The 13,485-nt window shown below is 40.6% G+C and overlaps 1 protein-coding gene across 9 annotated transcripts in view; it reads left to right on the top strand.

Moving 5' to 3' along the window:
- Positions 1 to 734: 734 nt before the first annotated feature.
- LOC117953601 (supervillin-like) overlaps positions 735 to 13,485 on the top strand; it is a 75,462-nt gene continuing 62,711 nt past the window's right edge. For 6 of the 9 annotated variants that reach the window (XM_034886762.1, XM_034886758.1, XM_034886763.1 and 3 more), the window contains exon 1: positions 9,711 to 10,013. In XM_034886762.1, the coding sequence (XP_034742653.1) occupies positions 9,953 to 10,013 (61 nt within the window). In that variant the 5' untranslated portion in view covers positions 9,711 to 9,952. Of the gene's footprint in view, positions 1,257 to 9,710; positions 10,014 to 13,485 lie in introns of those variants that run through there. The other 3 variants (XM_034886766.1, XM_034886765.1, XM_034886764.1) reach the window with 2 other exon arrangements.

Here is a 13,485-nt window from a genome sequence, read left to right as displayed (position 1 = left end):
CCCCCCCCCCCCTATCCATACATGCCTATGTGAAAATTACTGTTTGTACTTAAAGTTTACTCTACTGGCTATAATGTCCTTGGAATTGTACCATTCCAAACTAATTGCTAAAATTAAAGTGATTTTAAATTCTGCCAATTGTTTCTAAAGTGAAATGCCAATGTTTTGTTAGGTTTCGCCCTAGATCTATAATTTATTTTCTTTTTTGTCCTTTAATGAGACATATTTTGGAACAAAATGTAAAATAATTGTCCTTTCCATTTTTGGAAGTGAACAACAGTTGCTTAACTTTTCAATGTTAACTTACACACTGCGGTGCAGATTGAGTAGTCAGATTGGGATCTTTAGTTTGAATCAGCTGTGGCTTTTAAAGGCATACAATGCTGTGTTTATAACACTGAGGATCCAGAAATGTAAATGTATTCTACAGTTTGATGCAATAGTAGTTTGCGTATGTGATAACACATATACTTCCAATATGCTAAATTAAATGTATTCCTGCTCTGTGCTGCTGTGTGTTAGGAGTACAGGAGCCCCTGCAATGTCACACTGTGTTGCTGGATTGTAGTTTAACAGCTGATTCGATTCCCCTGCGTTGGGAGCCAGACGCTTCCTGGCTATTTATGGCAGATGCCCGTCTATCGAGGCCGCTCTCTTCAGCCCTTACATGGTTGCTGTGGGATGAGGTTACCGTGCCGATTTTGACCCACACCTCCCAAACTCCTTGGAAGCAGTGTTGTGTCACCTCTCACTGACCATCTCAATTATCAGACCACGGTCTCAAACCCGGTTTACAAGAAGGGGCGTTTTAGGAACCACAGTTTTGACTTTTGAAATACTTTGAAGAACCACTTATTGTCTGTTCTAGAAGCCCTCCTGTGTATTTTTTTTTCAGCTTCATCCCTGTCTCTCTCTTTTACCCCTCTCCTGCCTACCCCACTCACTCTCGCTCTCCCTTCTCTTTTTTCTTTGCTCGGCTGTTCTTGGACTGATTTATTTGGCCCGGTGACTAGTGGGAAAGCACCAGCCTATATTTGTCGGCTGCTGGGGTTGTGCCTTCTTACTGGTGGATGACTTTGGATCCTCTGTTTGGGTTTACCTGCTCACACCTGCACCGCCTCTAGCATCTGCTTTGATCTGAATAAGGAACTAGTGAGACCCTTTGTTGGGCATATCCATGAATCCTACTTTTGGGATATATGGACTTCACCTGTGAAGCATTTCTTTCAGTACCTTATTATTGGAGCTAAAACATTGTAAGTATTGCTTTGTCTTATAGTTTGATCTCATGCATGCTATGGAATACATCAATATATATATTAGACCAGTAAGTAAGCACATAATTGTCATATCAGGAATCTGACAACCATTTATCACTCAGCTTTGGGCTGAGTTGCAAATTGTATGTTTTTTGGGATATATATGCTTCATAAATAAAAGCTTGTATTGCCATTATGTTAGGCTGTTTCTTTTCAGTTTTGTACTAAACTAGAGTCCTTGTAATGTAAATGTTAAAATGTTTGTCATAACTTGTCATCTGGCTTCAGATAGGATAATGAAACCACCCTTTATTGAATGATAACAAGAGATTTAAAGGCACAGAAGTCTGGTAAATGTGATCTCTGACGGTTTGATTGTTAACCACCCAATGTTTATTTCATATTTTTAACAACATGTGAACTTTCTAAACCATCGGATATAGTTAAAACCCATTGCAGAGTATGTTGAAACGGAATCACTTTGGTTCACAAATAAAATTTGAATCACTTCATTTCCAAAGTGCATGATGTCTAAAAAGAATCACAACGTTTGCCAGCTAGTTTTAGTATTGTACAAAATGTCTTTAAGATTGGGGAAACTCAATCATTGTCACTCTTTATTACATTTTGCCAAATTACCCAGTAGCAGGGGCAAACTTTGGTGCCAAAACGGGTGTGATGGGTGTCTGGTTTTAATTTTCTCTCCTGGAGGACTGAATGTAGTGTCCAAACCAAGCCTCCCTTTTGTTGCTTAGCGCTGTCTCAAGTAAACACTCGGGTATTAGCATTCCAACCTCCAGATTATGGCTGTATGGTGATATGTTTGTTCAGCTGATCTACCAGCTATGTTTTGGGCTGTTGTGTTGTTCCAACAGTGGCCAAGCATCATTCCCCACAGTTTTGTGTGTGTGTGTGTGTGTGTGTGTGTGTATGTGTGTGTGAGACTCTGTTCGGCACCTGCTGCACCCGTCAAAATGAAGGTTTACTGGCCGGCCCCATACTTTAACCTCTGCCACTGGATTCTGTTCATCTACATATAAGAATGCAGCTTTGCAATCAACATCTGCAAGTGTTAGATACATTTGTATTATCACCCAACACCATGCATTCATTTGCTGATGGCCTACATTCCTTGTTTAAGTTACAATCTCAAGTGGTGGGCGGGTTGATCCAAATATCGATATCAACGTCCTGGCCGACCTGGCTGTCAGTGTCACAGAGCGGAGCAGTCACATTTTGATCTGATGTTGTTACATCTCGTGACTCAGCGGCAACAGGCAAACAAGCAAGCAAGCAAGCAGCTAGGCCCGACAGCGGCTAGCAGCACACTCATACAGGCAGAGATGGAGCAGAAGAATGGCAGAGGAGAAGTGGAGCGCTGTGTGGCTATATTTTCAGGCTAAAACTGAAACAACGGCAAGCAGTATATTTTGTAAAAAGGCTGTAAGATAAGTGGTAACACAACAAATTTATACAAACATATAAAAAGTATGTCCTTGGTTTTAACTTATTAATAACCCAAATGTAAAAACACTTAGGCTAAAGGTCATGAAAATTCATCCATCTTAATTATTAAAAAGTATCGGTATCATATCGGTACCGGAGATATTGGCCATGTATTTACTTAGTATCGGATCGATACCAAATATTGTAGTATGGCACACCACTAACAATCTCCAAGATCTCTTCTTCGTTCTGTTTGGCATGCACCTACGGCGATAAGCACTAATTGCAGGTGTGTTTTTGGATGTCACTTCCCAAAGAACTTAACCTGTTTTGTCTGTCGTGAGTTAGTTTGCAGTTGAAGAGCAAGTCAATAGCGTTAGCTCCGCCTACCATCTCTGGCAGACCAACAGCTGCTGGGTGATGTAAACACATCCCTAACTGTGTGCTGCTTGTGATTTGTTTGTGGAATGTCGTCACAGAGACCCGTGATATTGCAATGCATGGGCTTTCATCAGTGCGCTCAGTTACCATCGTGTTGCAACATGCGTCAAAAGATAATACTACAATTATAATAATAAGACAGTAAGAGAATAGTTTCAAATATATGTATGAACAAATACATACAGTAGATTTTTTGCAGAATGCCTTTGAACAGCAAACTGTCCTATTGATGTGTCTCCTAATTAAAGAAGTATTGACTACAGCACACGGCCTTCCATCATAGTTGTTTTCAACAGGTGTGTGGGCTGCTGAATGTGGTCTTATGCACCAATTAACTTGTAGCTTGAGGTTAGCAACCTGCTGTCTGCACTTAGCATGTTAAAGGGCAGGGAGCTGTCCACAGGCTCCTGCTGGCCTGCTAACATGCTGGCCTCTTTCTAAACGCATGACTGCTGTTTGGGTTATATGTGACTTGAATCAGAGATGATGGGCACCACATCCATGCTCCTAAATGGGTCCTGTATTTAAGGGTGTTCATTGTCCATTATGTGCCGTGTATACCTAATGATATATCTATTTATGGTATGTTATGGTATCATTTTATGTTTATGTATGGGAACAATCATGCTGGTTTTACACAGTAACTGGTAGTAGTGGTGTTTTTGGACGTTGCGGAGATATATTTTTATTAAATTGAACTTCAGTCAGTTAAAGTTTCCTTTGAAAAACACACAGAGCAAAGGTTGCACCAGGATTCAGCAGAAAAAATATAGTGTGAATGGCATATGAGCGCACAGGTGAAATATAGTACTTCATATAGTCTAAATGTATGGTTTGGTTATTTTATACATATTTAGAATGGTATTGTAAGGAAACATGGCTTAAATGTATTGGTTACAGTGATTAAGGGGTAGTTATTGTTGCATTTATATAAAGTTGTACAGAGAAAAAAGCAAATTTATACTGGTATTATGAAATAAATATCAGTCCTACCAACATAGATTTGTAAATGTTCTGCAGTGGAGAAATGGCAGAAAAGGTATATTATTACTGTTTGGATATTTACATTGTCTACTTTAGAGCTACTGGGGAGAAACAAAAGCTGATTTACCATAGTAGTCCCATTAATTGTTGTGCAATGTCCATGAGTGTTGAGGCACGTACTGTAACATGGGTTATAATCACATAAATGGTTTATGTTGTATATTATCTTTTATCTCTCTCATTGTAGCCGTAAGTAGAAAGGCTGTAGAAATGACCCTGCAATCACACTAATGACTAACAAAGCATAATTAAATAGTAGGCTAATGGAACTTGTTTGGATTCGAGTAACCATTTCTGGCATCCTCCTCTTTCTCCTCCTTCATTCTCTTTTTCTCTTTCCTTTCCCTCCCTCTCTCTGTCTAAGAGTTCTTGAACTACTAAGGTGTCTCTCCTCAGAACTGGGCTCTGTGCTCATCGATATCCATATAAGAGCAGAGCGGATTAATTTATGTGCTGAGTGTCAAGCAGAGTTGATGTAAGGCAGCAGAAAGGAATGCATATCTGGCTCTAAAGAGTCAACTGCCAGAGTAAATGTTTAAGGGAGGAGGACGGTTCTTGTTCGGCTGTCTCAGGCTCTCACTTGACCTGTGTGTGTGTGTCTATGTGTGTGTGTGTGTGTGTGTGTGTGTGTGTGTGTGTGTGTGTGTGGTGTGTGTGTTTGGATCAAGTACATCTTCTGCATCTGTGTGCATGTGTTAACATTAGTGCAGGTCTCATTTGTACATTTGTAAAAATAAACCTAAACAGAGATTTTTTCTCCTAATAAAGGCAGGCTAGCCTGGATTACAGTGTCTGCTCCTGCCCAAAGTACACAAAAGTTGCAAAATTACCAATCGTTTTACTTATAAGACAATACATACTTTGCTATTCTAAACAACAGGGGCCTCTTGTATAAATGTTGTGTATGTACAACAAGCTTGTTTTCACTGACACTTTGGCTCATGTGATGTATAATTGATCTAATGATTTGTAGACTATGTAAATGAACAAGGTGACCGTGCCACCAAACACTGGGACGTCATAACAGTCTTGATTCTGCACATATCTTTGTTACTGTAGTCCTATTAAGTATTTCATTATTTCATCCATGCATGGTGAACGGATCCGTGCACACTGTCACCTGGCGTGGAGACGCTGGCCTTACTGACCTCTCCTCCTGCTGAGTCCGGTCTTCCACACGCTGGATTCAGTTTCACTGAGCCTACTAACACTTAGAAAATAAATGGCAAATGGCAGTGGGATCAAACTGCTTATTGTGCGTAATTTGGACTGACACTGAGATGCATGTTGTTCTGTCTGTGTGGCCCTGCCACTATTGGCTTGATTTCCACTCTGACATTGGACTTTTTTTTAAGATTTCTGCATGGTTTAGTGCATTCACTGCCTGGTCACCATTTCTTTTATTGCTTAGCCAAGATGATAAACCTCCAAACAGAACATTATTTTTATCGCCTCCACCTCTGCAATCAGCACCTCCAACGTCACAAGAAGTTTTTTTGTGTCTGCAGGGGGATAACCTGTTGTGATTGGACAAAGAATGACATTGGTGCCAAATTTCCATATTAATTTATGGGAGGAGGCAAGGCGGGCTGGTGGATATAAGGAAAATATCCGATTGCGATTATTTTGACTGATATTGCAATTGCGATGTGATTCACGATATTGGAGGGAATGGTTTAATTTTGAAATTGAAATGATTATTGTGTGATTTTTGCAAGGCTCTACACCAAACAAGGATGTTTTCTTCAGTCTGTAGGATAGGATTTGGAGGCGGGGATGTCTCTGCAGCACCACAGTACTTCTTCCAGAAAGGTTTGACAACACATTTAGCCTTAAAAGAATATTGTGCCTCATTACAACCATTTGTCCTGAACGAAAACAGAAGTCAGTCACAATGTCGATCAAATAAAGCATTGAGCTCAGTAAAGCTCAGGCTACATGAAGGCAGACAGAAACAGAGGAACACATATTTTCCATAGGAGAAAGTCCACCCTGTACAGTATGCGCAGGGTGCTGCTGAGCTTCTCAGCTTTAAGTTTCTTAAGCAGAGACATGCTTTGATGTTGAGTCACACAACTCGTGGTGTTTACACGGTGTCCTGGGTGTTGAGTTTTATTGGCTGTTTTGTACATCCAGTGTTGCAAGATGAAATTGTTGAAGCAAGTTTTAAATTTGTATTTGTCCGAAGTCCCAGCAAGTGGTCTCATTGGTGCAGGTGTATTTGCAGCTGGTAACATTGTCAGAAAACAATTCCTTATTTGAGTGAGAGAGACATAAACCCGACAGCTCAGGTGGTGAGGGATCATTGTGGAAATGGTAATGGACAGGCTGCAGGCCTATAAGTTATATGATTTATAATTTGTTAATATTATTTGAAAAAAGTATAAAACGGCAGGGAAAATTGCATATTTTGCAAGTGAGATGCAAGACTCTTAAAGGGCTTTCAAAAGCACCCAACCTCAATTTGAAGAGATTATTCTTCACCCAATTACTGTTAAGGAGATCTGCAAATCTCTAACAGGTCTTAAACCTATGTACTGGTTATCAGGTATAACACAAGTTCCTTTGTTGTCATTGACTCGCTTACACATAGTCCACCTCGGTTTTGGTCATTTGGAAGGCTTTAAGTATAAGTCTTTAAGTCTTATACTTTAAAAGAAAGAGAAAAAAAACCTTTTGAATGATATGCGGCCTGTTTTGAAAATTGTAAAGGAACCCGCGTTACAAAGATTGAGTGACGGAGGATTTATCATGTTTGTTGCTGGCTGGCATGGAGGAGGGGTAAACAGAGAGATGAAAAGTGAAAGGGAAAGAGACAGGTAAAGAAGCAAATACTTTTTAGAATAAAACAAAAGAAACAGAAAGAATAAAAGAAAAAGAGAGGAGAGAAAAGGATATGAGGACTGAGAGGGAGTTGGAGTCAGAGGAGCAAGAGGAGCGAGTGAGATGGAAGGCAAAGATGACAAATCTGGGTAGAAGAAATAGGAAAGAAAACAAGGAGGCGTGGAGACGGTCCCACTGTAAATACGGCCGGCTGACTAGGGTGACCTCTCCCCGAGGCAGCCACTCACAACACATGTTGCCTTATTAGGGGCGTCTACAGGGAGCGGAGGCAGGCTAGGTGGGGTGGGGGTGGGTGGTTTGGGGTTTTGTGTGTGAAAGGGTGAGGAGAAGCAGCAGACGGAGGGGATGAGTGAGTGTGCAAGTGAGCAAGACTAAGACGCCAGAGAGTCCTAAAGTGTGTGTCTCTTTTACAAGAGCAAAAGGGGTTGTTAGCAAGTTTTCTCAGATGTCCAGAGGAACTGTAGATCTTACAGCAATAATTCACATTATATTTAGTGGTATCATACTGACGTTTTTAAGTATAGAAAAAGAAGTGTAAACAATGCATTTCAGTTTGTTCTTAGTAATTGCCTGCTTTCCTAGTGTCGGAGGTTATACTGTTTTTTATACTTACAGATTTCTTATCTCCAGTAAAAGCGGGTAGCTCAGATGAACAGATAAAAAAAAGCCAACAGATTGATGAGGATTTGGGGGCTAGGGGTTTTAGGGGAATTATATGTATTGTACACACTGAACTTAAACCTCATCGAGTAGCAACACAACCTATAATGTATAATTTTGGATTATTCAAAAACACTCTCTTGTTAAGAACAATACATTTTCTGTCTTCTAAGGAGTGCAGCCTGTGTGCTTGCTCTAAGGGCTACAGTAACTATCACTGCTGTGAATGCGTTGCCTACTTTTATGTGTGATGCACAATACGTATTTGATGCCAACCTTGGGAAACGTATATCACGGCGACGAGAAGGACAATTCTTTACAATTGTTTTGCTATAAGCCAATGCGTGTGGATTTTGAGTTGGCAGTCCATAACTTTTGTTGGAAGTTCAGGAAGGACATTGGTAATGGTAATTTAAAAAAAAAACTCAACATTGAATGTCAGGAAGACTTTTTCTTCGCTATTCTACAGCTTCTTACTCTATTCTACATTCCACTTCCGGGGTTGCTCCGGTACCTTCCTAATTACCGTCCGCTTTCTTTGTGTAAACTCTGGTGGATTTATGAGGATTAACTGCTCCTAAGATCTATGTAGGGTAAATCCAGAAAGCTAGCTGTACTATCTGTCCAATCCGAGTTTTCTGTAGCACAACTTTGGAATGTACACATGCTCCATCAAAACAAGTTGCTCCAAGAAGCTATTTTGCAGAGGCACTGTTGCTCTATCCGCCGCCACCCAAGACAATTGTGATTGGTTAAAATGCCATTGAAATGCCAATAAAGCAGAGCACGTATTTCTCCCATCCCGGAATGTTCTGTGGACTAGCCAAACCTTCCTCCACAGCTCTGTGGACTGGCAATGCAAGACTAATATTGTGAAGATTGGTGACTGTTTGGGTATTGGACTTACATTAACCACGTCTGACTCTTATACTCACACTACCTGTTGTGATGAATTAGACAAGTGTGTGTGGTTGTCTATTAGATGAGATGTTTTTGTCTGTACTTTTGAGTTGAGGCCAATTTGTGAGACAGAGTAAAAGCTTGTGTGATTTAAACATTATACACAATGTGTATGTGTGTGCCGTAGAGAATGAGAAGGTAGAGGAAGACAGGAAGGGCACAAACTGAAATAAACAACCCTATCAAATAGTTGTGTTATTATCAGATGTTTTAACAACGTTAACTTTTGGAAAGATGTGTTATTTATTGAAAAAAAAAAAAACTGTGTTTCCTTAAATTTAAATGTGCTTTTATATAGCGCTTTTCTAGTCTTAACAACTACTCAAAGCGCTTTCACATCATACATTCACCATTCACACACTGTGGCCGAGGCTGCCGTACAAGGTGCCACCTGCTCATCAGATAAACACTCACACACATTCACATCGGAGTTCAGCGTCTTGCCCAAGTACACTTTGACATGGGACTGCAGGGCCAGGGATTGAACCACCAATCTTCCGATTTCCAGGCAACCGCTCTTCCACTGAGCCACAGCCGCCCTATTAACGTCTGTATAAAAGCGTCCAAAGAGCACCATGTGATGGGACCATTAATACTTTTCCCGTTAAACTTTTTTTCATTAAAAATACAAGACAAAATAAAGGTTAACGAGCAAATATGTTGGGCAGATTATATTTTTTATTGTTTACATAAATGGAAATTGCAATTAAGCAATTAGCTAGCTCTGTCTTTAGTTTTTGGAGGTTTGATGACACCTGGCCATCCTGGCTGAAGCCCGTCTAATGTGTGTGTTTGCTAAGGTTACAATCTGACTTCCAGTAGCCCTAGACTTCATACCACCCCCTGCAGGCATGCTGGCACCCTCCTCCAATCCTGTTCCAGAGTATTTATCATCAAGGCTAATTTCTGCCTGTAATCTGATTAGGGCTCTGAGCTGCTTTAACACCCTACTGCGCACACACACACACACACACACACACACACACACACACACATACACACACACACACACACACACACACACACACACACCAACATGAACACCAACATGCGTCCTGCATGACAGCCGGTCTGTGTAGCCTGTAGCTTGCTGTGTAACCAGAACAGTCACTCTGCTGTGGCTGTGCTTGTCAGTATGTGTCTGTGGGTGTGTGTGTAGCCGTGTCACCCTCTCTATCCCTGCCTGTCTGCTTGCCAGTAGCTAGGGCTGCTTCACCGCTGCCACTCCGCCTGTCCACCACTGCTGTGACTGGAGGAGAGTCTAGCAACAGAGCATCCTTCTGTTCTTCTCCCTAAACATGTTTCGAAACCCATGGATCTCTAGCTACCATGTGAACCATGAGCAGCCGTGTGGCCAAGGTAAGGCCTTCGAAAGGGGACAGCTTGGTCTGGCTATAGGAGGACCTGCTTACTACTACTTGAATACAGTCAGTTCTGTAGTCTGCTTGGGGGTATGGTGAGGAAAACATCTAATTGCGTTTATTTTTACTTTGATTTAAGATATTGGAGGGAATGGTACTTATTGGATCATTCTCATTTCCCTTTTTTTTCTTTATTTATTTAAAGAGTCAAATAAAAGTGCTTCATTCTCATTTTCATTGAAAACTTTCAAAACTTTTTTTTAAATGTTCATAATGTGATTTTTGTGAGGATCTGTACCAAATAAAGAGTTTTTCTTTAGTCAGTAGAATAGGATTTGTTAGATGGGACGTCACTGCAGCACCACCACCACATTACTTATTTCAGAATGGTTTAATACATATCTTGCCTTTAACAACTATTGCGTCCATGTGCGATTTGGATTTGGATGGCACTTTTCGATAAAATTGTGATAAATTGTGCAGCCTAACGTGGGGGACTTCGCTAAAGAGTTTGTTTGCTGACAGTGATACAGTAGGCAGGGGCACTCTAGACTTGGCAGGACAGGAGTCGACAAGAGGATGTGAAGTTTCCTGGTTGACTCCTTGTTTTGCTTCTGTTTGCTTGATTGGGTTAGTTGAAACCAGGATTCATGATGTGTTAAAAGTTGCTCATCCTTACTCATGCAAGCGCAGAATTTGGGATGAATATTACAGATGGTTTAAAAGTTTATCTATTGCTATTGGTATGGATGTTAGCATTAGGCTCCTTTGAATGAATGGAGTGTGTGGTTGTGCATGATTGGCTTGAGAGATTTTTTTGACTTCGCTTGGTAATCATTTGGTGCTGTGTGTTCTGGTGTGTGCTGTTATGCTTGTTTCCTCCTCTCTGATCTACTAGCTTGTCAATGCACCATTGCCTGCTGAGGTGGACGAGGGTTGTTGATGTTCCACCAGCACCCCTTTCCAAACAGACTGTGTGCAATTGAAGGTTCAGTTCCCCCAGGAAGTCTATTTTGCGCCTCTGAACATTTATAGAAAATCCCTCTCCTCACCACGCTCACTTTTAGACCGTCAGCAGTCTAAGCTGCTCTCTGGCACTGTCAACCTTGAGTCTTGTGCTGCTCTTGCTGTTGACAACCTGCAGGCATTTCCAAGGAAAACTGCCCTGACATCTGTACAATGGGCTTTCCACACAGATAAACAGAAAGATACATGTACACAAGGTTCACACAAGCTTTGGAAATCTTGAATAATTTTAGATTTGAGACAAAATAATCTTTTTAAAACCTCCAAACTAGATTTTTTGGCCTTGCTTATGTCCAATTCTGTGTCATCCCTTAGATCATGTCACTTCTGAGTTCTTGAATTTCGCCGGGTAAAGTGAGCTTTAGGATTCTTCTTCCAACACCACACCTTTCACTTTTTGTACTTTCTATCCTGCTAAATGTTCCCTGCTGCATTTCCACACAGTCTTTGGAGGCTGAAATAGGCCGGAGGTGTTCTGGAGGCGTCTGGAGCAGTAACATGATCTGTCTCCTATGGGATACAACTTTACAACAGGCTGCTGTTGCTATGACATGAGAGCAAGAGGGTCAACTCTGCTGTGAACTGGTTGTGAACTTTCTGAGTAAGGGACTGTTTGTTTTTTATTTAAGGGGCTACCCGTGGAGTTTTGGGATCTTTAGTCAAAATAGACTTGACTCTCCCTTTGCCAGCAATACATTTTTTTTCTATGACCCTCTAAAATGATTGGAAAAAGAGGCATGACCCTCCCCAACATTTTATTGATGCCTTCTGTACTGGGTTTTGCTTTGCAAAGATACACAGATAGACAATTTGTTACAACTATGACAAACATGACTCACCTCTGCTCATTTTACACCATTTTTTTACACAAAATCCACCAAGATGGTGGCCATTTCAGTGGATTTACTCATTAACATTGTTGTGGTAACACAATAAGCATGGAAGCTAAATGCACACTTTTACTATTACTTCTCTTAAGTTACTCCTCTAGTAAACTAGTATTCACATGACAAAACATTGAGACCATTCAACAAAGCACACTGGGTAATAACAGATTCAACACGTAAACTGGTTGCTATGGACTCGTCACTAGGCTCTCTTCAGTCATTGTATATTTTAGCATATAGGTAAAACTGCCGAAGCTGAGCATTATCCAAAACCCCTCATTCAATATAATCCACTGCTTGTTTGTTCGTCTTTATATTAAAACTGGTATCCCATATTCGGGATTCAGAATGCAGTCCCGGAACCATTCTTTTTCGATTGTTGGTTTCTCAAAAAATGACGCAAACAGTTCAAAGGCAAAATCCATATCCAAGACACCATACGGCTTGTCTTCATAGGTTACCACCAACTCCTCCACCACTCTCTAGACTCATTGTAATTTTGGTGCGTCAAAAAAAAATCTATTTTCTTTAATGTTTCCTCAGCCAACAGGTTCTGCACTGAAACTCTTAGGTTTTTGTGCTTCCAGCTAGCCGTCCATTTAAATGTGGTCCATTTTGTGAATCTGTGCACAAGAGCTTCAATAGCTTGTTGTATACAATAGGCCTACCTGTGATTGTGGGGGTTGGGTCAGGTGTGGTGCATCATGGGGGTGGGGGATGGTGCGATTTGTGTTGGGTCAGACCCATCTGCTAGCGATGGTGGGCCGAGACTGATAGCTACATGGAAAAATATGCACCAAACAAGCTACTTTGAAAGTCTGCTGTTTTTATGAATAAAAAAGTTGGGTGACCCTCCCCTCAACAAAGAAGAAATAGACATGACTATTGTGACAAGTGACTCATACTGAGGTGATAAATGTCTTGTCAAAGCCCAAAGGACACTTTGTTGCTGTAAGAAAAGTACCTTATCTACTTGATTTTTTTTTTATCAGCGTTGTCTTTTAATAGTCAAAATAAACATTTGCTACAGGAGTCTAATTACAGTACATTTGCCAATTGAATACTGTGGTTATAGTGCAATGATCCCTATTTGTATGCCTAATAAGAAAACATCCACTAAAAATTATTTATATAGTTTTTATTATGTAAAAACTATACTTTTAAAAACACTTTTTGAAGCATTTTCCAAGTAGGGCATCTTATCATTTGAAGGAGACATATTATGCTAATTTTCAGTTTGATACTTGTATTACAGATTTTAACTAGAACATGTGTACATGCTTTAATGTTCGATAAACACTTTATTTGTCTCATACTGTCTGAAATGCTCCGTTTAGGCACCTGTCTTCATAAGCCCCCTACTGAAAAGCCCAGTCTGTTCTGATTGGCTTGGGAGAAAAATATAGCTCACCCTTGCAAAGGTAGTTCTCAAGCCGTGGGTGGAGATACTCAGTGGGGTGCTGTGTTAACACATACTGTAGGTCTCAATGACATTAATTAGGGAGCTTCTTTGTTACGCTAGTCCAAACTCTTCTTTTCTATCCATGTGAATGCATA

Source organism: Etheostoma cragini, chromosome 12 (genome assembly GCF_013103735.1).
Source record: "Etheostoma cragini isolate CJK2018 chromosome 12, CSU_Ecrag_1.0, whole genome shotgun sequence".
Taxonomy (NCBI): Eukaryota; Metazoa; Chordata; class Actinopteri; order Perciformes; family Percidae; genus Etheostoma; species Etheostoma cragini.
Note: the sequence above shows the minus strand (reverse complement) of the source record. Positions and strands in the feature narration are given on the sequence as shown.